At 49.6% G+C, this 15,547-nt stretch overlaps 1 protein-coding gene across 3 annotated transcripts in view; it reads right to left on the reverse strand.

The window, feature by feature from the left end:
- Window positions 1-347: 347 nt before the first annotated feature.
- The window catches only part of FAM53B (family with sequence similarity 53 member B), a 43,214-nt gene continuing 28,014 nt past the window's right edge, over window positions 348-15,547 (reverse strand). For all 3 annotated transcript variants that reach the window (XM_079312271.1, XM_079312273.1, XM_079312272.1), the window contains one exon: window positions 348-2,620. In XM_079312271.1, coding sequence (XP_079168397.1) covers window positions 2,300-2,620 — 321 coding nt within the window. In that variant the 3' untranslated portion in view covers window positions 348-2,299. The remainder of the gene's footprint in view (window positions 2,621-15,547) is intronic.

Below are 15,547 nucleotides of genomic sequence, written 5' to 3' on the forward strand. Positions count from 1 at the left end.
AAAGTAAGGCTTTCTTAAACTGAGAATAAGTACATGAAATCATACAAATCCAACAAGAAATATCCAACAGAACACCACTGTGGCCTCAAAACTGTCGCTAACTGTAGTCTGTGCCCAGTATAAGGCCATGACTCATTGGAGAAGCATTTTTAGTAAGGCAAACGGGTTGTGCTGAATGTAAACTGAATGCTACGGCTACGGCCAGGACAGCTGGGCTGTGGCCCAATGGCCACCAGGTCCAGGACAGCTGGGCCGTGGCCCATTGGCCACCTTCCCACTCTGGGGGGTTAGCATGGCACCAGGAGCAGCCCTTGGAGAGAAAACAGAAGCCCTTAGGAATTGCAGAGCCCACCCGGAGCTCTGCAGTGGCACCGGGCGTGGATTTGGGTGCATTTGCCCTTTTTTGCTCAGCTGAGGAGGTGCCTGTGGCCAGCAGGAGCTGTGTGCCCCGAGACCAGGACGTGTCAGTGGTGGGGAGAGATGGATGGAGCATCAGGAAGACTCAAAGCCAAGAACTGTGCTGTGAGGGTGCCACTGCAGGGGCACGGACAGAGGGGCAGCAGCCTGGGAAAACACTGGCGTGGCTGGACCCTCCACAACAGAAGGGATAAAAATCAACCCAAGATATATTTTCATCTAAGTGATGCAACAAGTGACACTTTAAAAGAGCTGGAGGGTTCCCCAAAAAGAAAAGACATCTCTGACATCCCCTCCCCAAATATCTGGGGCTTGTCCTGCTTGCCTGGAGGGAGTGGACACAGCCACGGCCACCAGTAAAATCTCTGCAGAGGCAGGACAGGGGTAACAACCAATGGGTTCCACTGTGGTGGGAGATGCCACCTGCATCCCAAACCACTGTGGAAAAAAGTGCACTAACATAACCAGAAATGATGGATTAAACCTGTACCAGCAGCTCTCAGCCTTTCTGAGTTATGGACCCTCAAGGCATTGCCAACAGGGGTGCTGAACCCCTTTAAAAATGTCCTGTCTTTAACTGCTCTTGGTATCAAAGGTTTTTTTCCTTTCTCATGTTTGCAAAGCTCGGGAAGTGACCCCTGAGCTTGAAGGAACCAGCAGAAGGAATCCAGAAGATGCTGGAAGCCATTTGTACAGCTTTCCTAGAGCTTTAAACAAACAAACAAATAATAAAAAAAAAACAAAACAAAAAAACAGAGGGAAAAAAAATATGCGTCCTTCTAAACCTGTTAGCAAGTGACAGCTTATTTTTAGCAAAGAGAATTCATATCGTACAAACATAATGGTCACCACTTTATCTGTGCTTAAAAAAGGCACAGGAAGAGGAAAAGCTTTCAGTGCTGCTACCTGGATTTTCAGCTTCTTGCCAGCTGACTTTGTCAAGTAACCCCTCCACGACGTGCCTTGGGCAGGCAGCCCTTCACAGTAAAGCCAAAAAAAAGAGGGTGGCAGCAGTGCCCTGGGTAGCAAAGTGGGCACAGCCGCTGGTAAATGGGTAAAGAGCCCAGCCCTGCTCAAAACAGGGTGTTGGGAACCCAAATGAGGGTGGCACTGAGCCTGAGTCGGGTTTTTTTCCCAAAAGAGTTGAGAGAGGGGGATGGGAAGAAAAAAAATAGGGAAGGAAGGCATTTGAGCATCCCTGTGCAGCGCCCAGCCAGCACTGCTGTGGATGCTGCCCCACATGGGCCAGGGATCTGTTTAATTCCTCATCAGGAAAAGGAAAACTAAAAATAAAGGTGTAAAAATCCAGCTCTTGCCATTATTAAATTGAAGCAAAACACTTCACTTGTGATTTCCTTCTCACGGCACTGCCAGGGACATGGGGAGCGAGGGGAGAAAAGGAACCGCGGCCACCCCGGCAGCCACCAGCCAGTGCTTGGATTGCAAATCTCAATATTCTGCTTTTCCCTCCCCTTCTCCAGCCCCAGGGGTGGTGGTTTCTCCTTGTGCACCCCTTTCTGAACTAGCACAGGTGGGATCTGTGGGAACCTGGCCAGCTCCACCAGCTCCCTATCCTGGAAAAGCCATTTACTTGTGGATTCGGAGTTTTTGGCGATCCCCGTGTCCGGTTTCCCTGTGGGACAGGCACTTTCCTCCCACTGGCTGATCTCTGGCTACAGTAGTTACAAAGAATTTCAAGATTTACACACACATGCACACGAATTCCTCTAAATACCTGATGAAATTTTGGCAAAGCTGCTTCATCCCCTCCAGCAGGCAGGAGGGGAGCAGTGACAGGACCCCACAAACTTGCTGGACACGAGGCTCCCTCGTGGCTCTGCTGCAGCCCCCAGCCCCCAGGGCGAGAAGAGCTGCTCCCTGCTCAGTTGTTCTCGATCTGCTCGATGTCTATCTCTCCATCCAGCTGGAAGAGGCTCTCGCTGCCCTGCCCCGTGCTCCTCCAGGCCGCCCTGTCCTCCTCCTTGCCGGCGCCCTCCTCCTCCTCCTCGCAGCACAGCTCGTCCCTGCTGGCCTGCTGGCCATCAGGCCTGGCCCGTGCTGGCTCTGGCACCGGGGTGCAGGCGGGGGTCCTGCCCGGCATCACCTCGGGGGCCGCGGGCCACGCCTGGGGGCCCGGGAGCCGCTGGGAGCCCAACTCGGCCGCGGAGCTAAGGCAGCTGAGGCTGTTGAAAGTCTGGCGGTTCTGCGGGGGCAAGGGAGAGAAGCAGCTGAGGAAGGGGTTGGGATGGAATCCTGAGGCTGGGATGGAAGTGACACCGCAGCAGCGAGGAGTCTTCCCAACCCCAAACCCCAGCTCCCAACAGAAAACAAGCAGAGCAGCAGGAATGCTCAGTAAGCCCCCAGGTGCTGCAATTCCCCATCACCTCATCCATGGCAGGTCCTGTGGCCACCCTGATGCCTAGAGGAGCTGGAACAGAGGCTAGAGTTAACAGGAATAAAGTGGATATTTATTGAGAGGCCTTCAAAGTGTACCAGTGCCACAGTCCCTGCCTGGATGGCTCCAATGGAAGCGAGAGGACTTGGTCATGAGACCTCACATTTTTGTAGGTTTTAGTCCATTTGCATGCAGGAGTCAATTGTGCAATCAATAACCTCAAATCATGAAGTTTAATCCTCCTTGCTTGTTTGCTGCCCACCTTCCTCTTTTCACATTGTTTATGCTTAGGGTCTGAAGTTTGAGGAGATTGTCCTTGAGTCCCCCGCTGGAATAGAACTGTTTTGTCTTCACCACCCAAGCACAACAGAAAAGCACACCCAAGCAGAACAGAAAAATTTAATACTTAAGGCATCACCCTGCCCCTACAAAAGGCAATGGCATCAAAGCCATCCCCAGCCTGCTCTGGATCTGTCCCATCACCATCTCCACCCCATGTGCATCATTCCTCATGTAAGGCAAAAGAGAGCTCACCAAAAATGAATGGACATTTCTAACAACTCCCTTTATCAGCCAAGAGAAACTTCAGCCCTTTCTTTAAGTGGCTTGTGTCCTGCTAAACCCTCCTCTATGATGGCTCATGGCTGCTCCCTCACTAAAGGCCAGGTGAGCAGAGTTGTCTGTCTCCACGCCTGGTTACCTTGGCCAGAAACTTGATGTAGTTTATGTACTGTCACGTCTTCTAAACAGTTTCAAACTCTGGGAGTGACAAGGAGCATGCAGGCATTCCAAACCCTCTGGAGCAGAGCACACAGAGCCTCCCAGGGATGCAGTCTGGCCATGAACATGCTCACCTGCCAGGAAATGCTTTTAGCCCAGGCTGGTTTTTAAAACCCTGATTACTGAGTGCCAATGGAAATAATGAGGCCAACCCAGTGGCAGAGTGTGTGTTCTGAGAAGGAGGAGGCTGAGGAGGATCTCAACAGCCTGTGGAGCCTCTCATGAAGCCAGCAGAGAGTGATGGTGCATTCACTTCTCAGACATTTGGCCTGGACACATCCCATGGGATAGGCCTGAATGGGAATTCAATAAATACCTCACTAGCTGGAGATGTTCACCTGTTACTGGTCAATTTTGGATCCCTCATGACAATAAAGAGGGGCTGGAGAGTGTCCAGAGAAAGGAACAGAGCCAGGGAAGGATCTGGAGCACCAGGAGCAGGTGAGTGAGCCAGGAGAACTTCAGTACCCAACAGAGCACTGGTGACACAGTGACAGGGTTGCTGCCTGTGTCTGCTCTGGCTGGCCCAGTTCAGGAGCAAACACACAGCCTGAGACACAACATTCTCCAAAACATCCCCACTGGCATCCCCAGGGAATTAGGCACGTTTGCTTGAGGGTTTTCTCATTCAAATCCAAATAAACTGGGAGCAACTCCACCAAAATAACTTATCCCAGGCTGTAAATGCAGGAAGATCACCCATTTACACAGCCCCTAAGGGAGATGCAGGGGCTCTGATTCACACCCCAATCAGTTCTTAACAAATCAAATGGTCTTGTGCTGAGTTGGACCTATGGACCATTGCTCAGAGGCTTTGGGTGCTGCACTACCCCATGCACACATTAAAAATGTCATTGCAGAGGCTTCTCTATCTAAACAGAGAAGTTTAGCCCCAGGAGGAGCTGGCCACAACCCAAGCTGGGGGAAGCTACATTTCACATGGTCTTCAGTTCTGAAACCTTCAAAACCCCACAAGCCCCAAGCCCGTGTGAAAAAAGGCCATTTGTTCTCTAATTATGCAATTGCACCCAGTCCTCACGTCATCTTGGTCAGATTTTTTTTTAATCCCAGCCATGCCTCTGTCTTCTGGGTGCTGAGTATTCAACAGCTTCAGGCAGAGAGCTGCACACTGTGGTTAATGGACAACTCATAATTACCAATGGAGAAGGCCTGAGGACATAGTAGAAATATTTTCTAAGCACTTCACAAAATTTGCAAGCAGATTTCCAAGAGTGATTTAGGGACTTGAAAAGCCTAGGTCTCCTGAAAGTCAACAGCCCTCTCAGAAGTGCAAATCCCTTCTACAAACAAAACTCTGGCACTTTTGGCAATGTTAACTTTTCTCCTTCTTAATCGAGCTCATCTCCTGGGTCTGGCACTTCCCAGGGTTTGGCACCCAGGTGTGGACATGCTGGGCTGCTGCAGGTGGGACAGAGCATCCTGAGAGGATGGGAGATGCTCTCCAGTGCTTCAGAGGAGATGGGTGATTCCTGTGGTGGTGAATGAAGGAGGATGCAGACTGGAGAGTAACTCAACAGATCCACAGCACATTCTTCTCATCCAAAAGAAAAGCATTTCCAAGTTTGGACGTGTCTCAGGGAACAGCCATGAAGTTACTTGACCTGCAGGGAAATTCTGCATTTTATGGGACTTTGGCAAGACAATCAAGCCAATAGGCTCATTTTCCCTGCTCAAATCCACACAAGCTGCAACCCTTGAGCCATTCCAGGGAATGCAAGAGGATGGAAACCCCTTCTGATGGTCCCGGTGCTGCCGGCGCTGGGGCAGCTGCTGGTGGAGGAAGGCCACGTGCAGAGGGTGCAGGGCAGGGACACTCCTCTGAGGCAGCTTTGGCAGCTCAGAAAACAAGTTTTCATAGGCACTGGCTGCCACAAAATCCCACAGCTCACCTTGCCAGGGGCTGGAGTCAGAGGGTCCCCCCAGTGATCACCAAGCCAGCATTCCATGGGCTGTGGAGCAGCCACCACCATCAATGTAGTGCTGTCTGCAGCCCTTCCAGAGTTCTCATTTTTTATTTACTAGGTGAGTTTAGCACGTGCTGAGGTGCTGAGCTGGCAAAATTGGGCAGTCAGGTCCTCTACTGATATCAGAAAAGAGCTGGTTTGGTGGCACAATGTGGCATTTGTGCCTCATGGCCAAGCAGCCCCGGACCCCTACAAACCTCTCACAACCTTGACCTCCAGTGCCAGACAAAAAGAGGTATCAGGCACCTCAAACCCAGGGAAACTGTGGGAATCCAACACAGATGGCTTTTGGGAGAAGTTTCTGGCCATCCTGGCTTCACCCAGTGATCACCTGTAACACACCTTACACACCTTACACCCAAACCACCCTGAGGGTGAGCACAAGGACCCATTCTTGACCATTTGAGCTGCTGCTTTTACTTCCCCCTTCCCTTAAGCTGCCTTTATCCAGCACACTGGGAAAGCCCTCTGAAACGAGGCATTTCTAATAGAAGTACTTGAAAAATCATCTAAAAATAACTAAATAAGAAATTCTTGGTCACTTGGAATAAGCTGCAGGGTTGCTGCAGAACAAAGCCCTTCTCGCATGCTGGTGACCAAACTCTCTTTCCCACAGGGTCTTGTGATGCTCCACACTGTGCAGGGAACAAGGCTACAACCAGAGAAGGCTGCAGGAACCGACTCACCCCTCCCATCCATCCTTTTCCTCAGGTTTTCCCTCCCCTTAGGCACTGTCCCCATCAGGGACAGGGCTGGAGGCTGCAGGGCCCCGACAGCAATCAGCAGAAATCCCTCAGCAGCATTCCTCTGTTTGACTCTTCCCCTGCAGAACACCCAGCTGTGAGCTCTCCCCTGAAACACCTCCCTGCAAACACTGGTGGCTCTACCAGAACCAATATTAGCAGTTCTGTGATCCCTGTGGTGTTTTGCTCAAACACATTTTTATTTTCTCCACCGTGCCGGGTGATTGCCGCAATTTTCCCAGGAAAGGTGCAACGCTCCAAGCTGTCAGCAGCACGGGCCCTACCTCCCAAGCTGTCATCACCTCCTGTTAGCACACTGGGCTACAGTTGCTTCAGAAAGCTGAAAATAACCCGGTGCCAGAAGGGAAGGGGGAAGCGGGCAGCGAGCTCCATGCGGGAATGATGAGCCTCTGCCAGCCCTCCCGAGCCAGCAAAGTCACCTCCACTGGGGGATTCTCCACCTGGCTCGGGTTTAAATCACTCTCTGAGGCAAACATCTCCTGTAAAACACCTTCAGCTGAGCTGTTATCTTTAGATGGTTGTGTATAAATGCTCTGGTTGTTCGCAGGGCGGTAAATCCTGCCTGGCATTAGCGCCAGGGAAAGAGCTCATCCGTGCTGCTGGGGAGGAGGGAGAGGTGCTTGAGACTGGAAAATGAGACTGGAAAATGGGCTTGATTTGGTTTTAAAGCTCTGCAGAACTTCATTATGGCAGCTGCTGTGATTTGGGCCACACACACACACATCACTCGGGTTCAAAGCTCTGCACTGCCTTTAAGGCACCCAGTCTTCTCCAACTCCATCCCCAGGCTGGTGTCCTGGTGAGTGGGAGTGGAAGAGACACAGGCAGGGAGATGCAGCAAGCATGGCTTAATCCTGAGGCTCCAAGAACCACTTCTCCTCTTTATAACAAAGGAGCATCTCAGCAGCCTTGCCAGCAGGTCCAGGCTGCAGCACTGGCACAAGCACATGCCAGGCTCAGTGATGCCCCAGTCTCACCAGCACCTCCCTTGCTGCAGTTTGGCCTCCCCAAAAAGAGGGAGACACAGCCACCTGGCCCCAAGGAGCACTGGTGATGACCATTTTTGGTTTCCAAAATCAACATTGCCTCTGGGGGAAGGTCACGGGCTTGCACCGACCCTGTCCTCCCAAAGAAGGAGCCTCTGAGTGATGAAGTGTTGGGAAAGAAATGCTGGAATACCTGAGGAAGGAAAACACAGGAGGCAGTGATGGGGGCTGTGAAAAGCAAAAGGAGCCCGTGTGCCTGGTGCACAGCAGAGCTGGGTTAGGCGCAGTGTTGCCATCTCAGGGAGCTCAAACTCATCTGCTGCACTATTTTCTTTAAACATTTTATCTATGGAGGCATTGAGTGGTTCAGGCAGCCCCACAGGCTCCTCCAGGCTGAGGTGCTACAGAACGTGCCTGCAGCAGCTCCCAGAACAGGGGATGGCTCCCTGCCCTGCTCCTGGTGGGTACCACATTCCTGCCCTGGTTTTCAGGGTCTGCCTTCCCAGTTTTTCCCTTCTCACTCACTAAAGAACAGCCTTTGCTCAGCCCCAGTCCTCATTTTGCAACAGGCACCAGTGCTTATTTGGTGCATTCAAAGCTTTAGCAGATAATTTTGCTTTTATTCTGTTTGGTGTGAAAACCAACTTTCATGAGCAGGCTCAGAAATATCTATTATCCTCCCAAGTCACTTCACATTACAATATTAAACAAACAAAACCAAAAAAGCAAGAAGGAGGCATTAAGTCCTTAGTACTGATGGTGCCTTTGGAGCCTGTGGAGACAATTTGGGTTTACTCACAGCTCTGCTCTTGTCCTATGTAGCTGCCTCAGTGTCAGTGAGGATGTTCAGGCAGATTCCATGAGTGCAAAAGAAGAAGCTGTTGTATGACCCACCAGTGGGAACCCCTCTGGTGCTACAGAACCCCAGGGAGATCCTGGAGAGAGGAATCCCAGGAATCACAGAGAAGTAGAGCAGGCACAGCAATGCAGGGAATCAGGGAGCAGTGAACACCACTCTGGGGCTCCACTGTTCCATCCAAGCACAGCATCCCACATAAGGGGACTCAGTCCCAGCACAGCCTCCCAACCCATTCCTGTTCATAATAATAATTGGAGGAAACCCTCATTTCCTGCCAAGAACAAATATTTTCCCTAACAGACACCAAACCCTTTGCTACGAGCTGGAAAAATCCATTTGCACAGACAGGTCATTAGTGATCATTGTGGGTTTATTTATTTACAGGTTGCCCTTCCCAGCCTTTCACCTCTGCCTTCTCCTGTGCATCCTCTTGGGATGCAGATCCCTGGAGCAGCTCTCAGCACTGCCAGGAGCCCAGTGGGGACAGTGGCAGGGCTGCTCTCCCAGTGATGGTTTTGCAATGCCATGGATTTCAGTGGAAAAGGGTCAACCTAAACCTGACTCATCCCCAGAGCTGCCAAAACTCCAGCATTTGGAGTGGCTCATCTTTGGGGAAATTCAGTGATTTGACTTGTTGCAAGTTAGGATGAAACATCACTAATACAGAATTATTATTTTTTCTCAGCTCTATTCCATTTCATATTTCATCATTTCCAGTATAGAAGTAATATTTCTGTTATGCCACTGTGGTTCTCACTTCAAGGTCTAAATGATAAAGCAGGACCTTACAAAATTCAAGCCAACTTCATGCCAATGCTTCACCATCACTGAAAAGAGAATACCAGCAAGTAAAGGGATAAAATCACACTGTGGATGAGCAAAAATCTACAGTGTGTGGCACCTGCTCCCACTGCCCCACCTACCACGACCTCCTGCAAATCCAAGGCAGACTTGAAATACACCTCACTTTTCTGTCACAGCCTTAGCTCAGGCCAATCCTTCTCTGGAAAGGAAAAATGAAGGGCCCTTATTTATTTGTTTGTTTGTTTATTTGTCTGTTATTTAGCACCATTTTTTGAAATGCTTTGCCTTCCTGAAATGCTTTGGGCAAGTGGTTCCAAGTAACTCCCAGTAGCTCCTATCTAACCCAGTAGCTCCTAGAGTGCTGGGGGTTTTTTTGGTAAACCATCATGAAAAATCCCTTTTGACTTTTTTTGAGCCAAAATGGCACTTTTGAGCATGCTGACTCCTTCAAGGGTGAACCTCTGTGCTTTCTCAAAGCTGTTGTTTGGAGTCACACAGCCTACAAGCCTGGGGACAGGAGGGTTAATCAGCACGTGGTGAATCAGATGTGCATCCTCGGGATACAATTGGATTTTGTCCATGTTTGGGACAGACACTGCCAAGCTTTGTTTGTGTTCCCAGCCCTGTCCTCCCATGTCAGTGCCAACAACTCAACCCTGCATCCCTGGGCCTGGTGGTGGGAAGGAGGATGGAGGCATGAGCAGGGGATACAGCCAGGAGCAGGGGATGGAGTGGGATGGAACTGGGAGAGATCTTAGAGCCCCTTCCTGTGCCTGAAGGTGCTGCACTGGAGATGGAGAGGGAATTTAGGCAAGGGAGTGTCAGGATAAGGGGGAATGCCTTCATACTCCCATAGGGCAGAGTTAGATGGGATTTTGGGAACAAAATGCCTGAGGGTGGGGAGGCCCTGGCACAGGGTACCCAGAGAAGCTGTGGATGCCCCTGGCAGTGTCCAGGGCCACGTTGGATGGGGCTTGGAGCAGCCTGGTAGTGTAAGGTGTCCCTGCCACCTTCAAGCCAGCCAGTTTCTTTTGATTCTCAACCAAAGGCTTTTTCCCACCAAACCACAACCTGACCTTTGCAGACTCTCATTCCTGTTTATTTAAAAAACACTGGGGTTTGGAAGCTGGAATCTCTCTCAGAAGTTACATCAATAGCAAACTATTTCCTGGGATACGTATGGAATTTAAAACCTCCAGTTTTTTGCCTATCACTACATTTGGAAATATTTGTCACCGGCTCGAGTGGGTGCTGACGCCAACCAAGATCCTGCACCTCTCCTGCCCTCTCCAGACAGCCTGAAAGGTACCAAAATTTAAACAGAAAATCTTCTGATGTGAAAATTAGAGATTTTTAACCTCAAGGAAACACTTGGGTGCTCAGAGAGGAGAGGTCTCTTCTCCCACCCTGCAGTTTGAAACTTTTCCCACTCAGTGCCAAGACCAGCCTGAAACATTTCAAACTGGTGGGCTGCTTGCTACACCTCTGGGTGTGTGCAAACTCCTCTGTGCATGGATGCTCATGGAAACTGCCAGTATTCCTAAGTTTGGAAGGGAAAACAAGGCAGAGGGGCCAGCCAGGCTCCCAACCATCATTACACACTGTGCACTGTGTCTGGAGATCCTCTGGATCTCCAGCCAGGCTGGAGCTGATTTTAACCCTGAAAAGCACAAAACCACTCATGCTCATTTCAGGGGGATGCTCCTGTGATTGCTGGTGCAGATGACTCCATCCTCTGAAGGCACGTGCTGCTCGTAGGGCAGTGAAGTCACCCTGTGAAAGGCTCTGTCTGTCCAGGCAGCCAGAGAACAACATCAATGGTCCCCTTGTGCCCAGACCCTTCCCACAACACAAAGTCCTTTCTATAGTTCACCCTTATCAGGCACACCCAGGGCTTCACCCTCACCACCTCCTCAGCTGGTGCCACTGCTGCCAGCACCTTCTCATCCCCCACAGGGAAGAAGCTGTTTATGAACTCATAACTGTGGGATGCTCTCCATAAGCCATAGAGATGAAAAGGAATATTGTATTTTAATTGCTTTATTTATTCTAGAGTAGCTACTATCTGTCTCATAGACTGCAAGACATTACATAATACAGTGCCTCACAGAAGAGAAGTACTTTGACAGCTGCCTGGGAATCTTCAGTGTCCATGGGCACAACCTTTGTAGAAAATTAAATGGATATTAGAGAAAACTCAGGAAGAAAAGACGTGGAATGCAGTATTTGTTAGGAGAGATGTAGATTTTCAAACTGCATCTTCTCTGAAGGCTCACAGAGGGACTAAAACCTTGAGGAGCCATCAGAAGTGGGGTACAAGAGCGACCTCCAAGCTTTGATTTGCTATCAATACACAGATCCTACAGCTGGGAGGAAGCAGCATCTCCTCACATCTGACAATTCCTGTCAGCAGTGCAATGCCTTTCATGCCACTGAGATATCTGTGCCTTTCTTTTCAGGGAAAGTTGTATTTTCAGACTGTACAGCACCACCCTCCATTTCCAGCCAGGGCTACTCCTGTTTGGGATTTGTGCTGCAGGGAACATGACTGGGTTGAACAAATAATTATATGCATTAAAAATTGGGAAAATAGAATGGTTTGAGTTGGAAGGAGTTTCGAAGTCCATCACATTCCAACTCTGACTTGGGCAAGGACACTTTCCACTGGACCAGGCTGCTCCAAGCTGCACCTAACCTAGCCTTAAACATTTACATATATATACACATATATAAAAATAAATTATTACCCATTAAAAAAACACATCTATATAAAGGATAACTGTGTTTAGAACTGTTCTAACACAAATTGAAATCTCTCAGTGACCACCACATCAAAATTTTAGACAGCAGGAAGCAGAATGGGGAAGAGATAGCAAAGGCTTGTGTGGCCACAGCTGGGGATTACTGCAAATTCCCACTGAGGGTGGCAGTCACTGGGGTGAGGGACGTGTCATGTGTCCCCTGCAGCTGCCCAGAGCCTGTGTGAAGGAAGGCAAGATGCACACACCACCAGCAGGGCTGGCCCATGGCTCAGCTTCCCCTCAGTGACTCAGCCAAGCCACCAAACCAATGTCTGTGCTGCTGTGAGACCCAACGGCACACAACGCCCAAAATCCCAGGAAATGTTCACACCAGAATGTCAGAAAGCAGCAGATGTGGAGGTGGGACATGCCAGGTGCCTCTGGAGAAGAATATACCACACCATGGGGGAGGTGTCTCTCCAGCATCCCTGGCAGAGGGTGATTTTATTTCAGAAAATCCATCTTCTCACCTAATTCACCCAGATGCTTCTGCAAGTGACTTGCAAAGGGTAAAACCACAATTCCTGCCAGAATCAGCCCAGCTGGGAGGACTCCTGGAGTCACCTTTGTGACACTTCTCATCTCCCATTTATTTTAGATGCACCCACATCAGAAAAAGAAAAACAAACTCCCAAATAATGGAAAAAATCTGATTCCAACTATTTCTGGTCGTGGCCTGCCAGTACAGACACAATCCCTGGGGCTGTGAGGCCACGAGCACTGTGCCTGGGAAGGAGATTCATTAACACTCTGTCAGAACAACTGCTGGGATCAGGGAGGTGGGATGTGCCCTCTTTGGGCTTATGCTTCATGTGGAAAGAAGGAATAAAAGCTGAGGCTTGGAAGCAAGCCCAAACTCTACACTGAAATGAGAGGATGGCTCATGTCCTCACATTAAGGAGGTTGGAGATGTCAGGCCAGGTACCCAAACTCTTCTTGATTGGGGTGAAGAATAGAAACCAGCTTCTTCCCACTTCACTTGCCTCCAGGCTCAGGATAATTAAATGACACCTCTAGTCACTCATTCACCTGACTGACCCCCTGGATCACGCCCAGTTTGAAGGCAAAGAGGCACAAGGCAAAGAGTTCATGTGCATTTAAAAGGAGCAGAAGGATTGCCATGGTGCCTGTGGCTTTTAAAATTCGTTGCTATTTCAATGATAACCATGTGCATGGTTTGGTTTCTGCCCAAAGTTGAAGCCTGTCTGGTTTGGTGCCATATGAGTAAATAATAAAGGGAGGGATAAGGGCTCACCTTCCCTCTCTGGGCTATGGGAATTGCAGACTGAAGAGACACAACCAGGATTTTGAGGAATGAAAGGCAATATTTTCCCTCCCAGCCTAACTTCAACATTTAGATTTCTCTGTTAATTAGCCCAGTTATGTAGCCATGTAATTGCTTCCAGGAGTGGCTCCCTCCCCTCCTGCCTGGCCTAAATATCCCTCCCAGTATGAAGAAAACATTTCTTTCAGGTCAAATTATTTTTATTTTGATTATGGTGCCAGTTTTCAAGCCTACATGTGGTTAACAGCACAAGTGAAACTTCAACCAATCTGCTGCCAGAGCCAAATACTGATCCAGTACCCAGCACCTCAAAGCTCAGTTCCCACTTTGACATTAGCACCAGGGACTCAGGGAAAGCCCCATGTCTCATTTTCCCCATCTGAAAAGTGAACACTGTGTGGATAACTAAAAAAAGTCCAGTCTGGATACTTGGGCTGTCCTTTGCTTTGCCCATTGCACATGAGGTGGTTTTACCTTGTATAAACCCAGACTTGAGCACACAGAGTGCAGCCACACAGACACTTGCCAATATTTCAGCTCTTCCTCTGAGATCACCCAACTTTGCAGACTCCTGGGCTGGAAGCACCAAAAGCAGCCTGGGGGATACTCAAAAGTGCAGGGTTTTCTCGAGCACATTTATTCCTCATGAGGAATTAGCTGCCTTTCCTGGCATTCTCATCCCAGGGAGGGCTCTGACCGTGCTCCACCAAAGGCAAGAATGCTCCCCATGACTTGCCTCATCCTGCTCATCCCTCTGTGCCAGTCTTCCCACGCTGAGAGCCTGCCAGAGCTGCTCTCCAGAACCCTGAGCTCTGAAACCCTGGCCCTTGCATGGCTTTGCTCTCTTCCCACGCTGCTCCAGCCCTGCTGCCCCACAGCCAGCAGCACATCCCTGCCTTGGGGATTCACCCACTGCCACGGGCACCTGAGGCCCTCTGGGTTTCCTGTCTGGAAACTGAAAACATCCATGGGATCTGCCTGGACTGGATCCCACGGGGAGTTCCTTAGTGATGCTGCTGTTGGTTGTTGGTTGTAGCAACCGCAGTGGCAGAGGGACAGGAGGGGCTGGGACAGGGGGTGCCCTGACATCAGGAGAGATGCTGCACCAGGCAACCCCTTCCCCATTCCTACAGAGCTTGTGCCACACAGTGTGGAGCTTCTGAGCCTTTCCTTGTGGTATCACTTGTCCCAGAGGAGGAACTGCCCCAACACTGAGCAATGCTGAGTGTTCAGGCATTGCTTTCTCACTTTGGAAGATGTTTTGATGTGGAGGACAGCAGCCAGAGAAAACACAGCTATTCCTCAAGCTGAGGGTTTTCCAGGAACATGGACTGAGCTGCTTTTGGACATCCAAGTGATTAGATTTTTTGTTATCCTTGGATCACCCACCACTGTCAAAGCCATGGCCATCCAAACTATAAACATATACCTGGGCTCAGCATCCAGTGGAGGGAAAGGGAAGCTCCTGCTGCCCCTCAGGATCTCCTTGGCCAAACCCTTTTTTACAAATAAGCCCCCAAACTTTTCCCCTTAGACTGATGCAATGGAGAAGCTGCCTCAGAACATCCTCACAGGGCAGCAAAGGTCTGTCCATCCAGAGCCTGGGCAGACTCCTCCTTCCCTGTCCTTCATACCAGAGAACCACAGAATGGTCTGGACTGAAAATACCCCTAAAGCCCATCTCATTCCACCCCTTGCTATGGGCAGAAACACCTTCTACTGGATTGGGCTGTCCCAAACCCCATCTAACCAGGCCTTGAACACTTCCAGGGGAGTGAAATGATGAGGGCAATTGTGCTATTCTGCCCTGTGGCTACTAAAATATAACAATGCATGTATGTGGTTTTTACTGTCCATCCAGCTTATTATCTAATAAAATAAGCTTGGAATAATAAACATTGTTGCTGTGATTTATGAAAAGACAAGAGCAATCCTCATGTTTTTTGCCTGATCTCACCCAAATATGTGACTCCTTCGCCGTTTTTATCCTCTATGCTCCTCTGGAGGAGGAAAAGATGATCTCTTCAAACACCCTCTGCACTGCCAAGCACAGAACACCATAAAATATCATGTTCTTGTAAGGCAAAAATGCACACACAATGTTGGATCTCACCCATATGGTGAATTTCTCCCAGCAGTTTCCCTGCAGACAACAAGGGGATGCCTTGCACCAGACAGACTTTGCTGGCCCTAGAACTACAAAAAAAACTTTAAGGCAAACACTCCCAACACAGGTGACTCTGGGGTGAAGCACAGCAGGCGACCACATAGAACTGAAACCAAATTTTAAGGCCAGCAGAAGGTGACAGTTACCCTGGGAAGTGGCCAGGGTGTCCCTCTTCCCACAGTGAGAGCCCTGGGGCCTTCAAAACCCCATTATTTCCATTGCACACCGAGCTGATGGTGTCATTGACTTTGTGACTGTAAATTATTGATGTGGGAAATGTCAAATCATAAAACTGCAGGGAATC

This window comes from Erithacus rubecula (assembly GCF_903797595.1).
Source record: "Erithacus rubecula genome assembly, chromosome: 9".
Lineage (NCBI taxonomy): Eukaryota > Metazoa > Chordata > Aves > Passeriformes > Muscicapidae > Erithacus > Erithacus rubecula.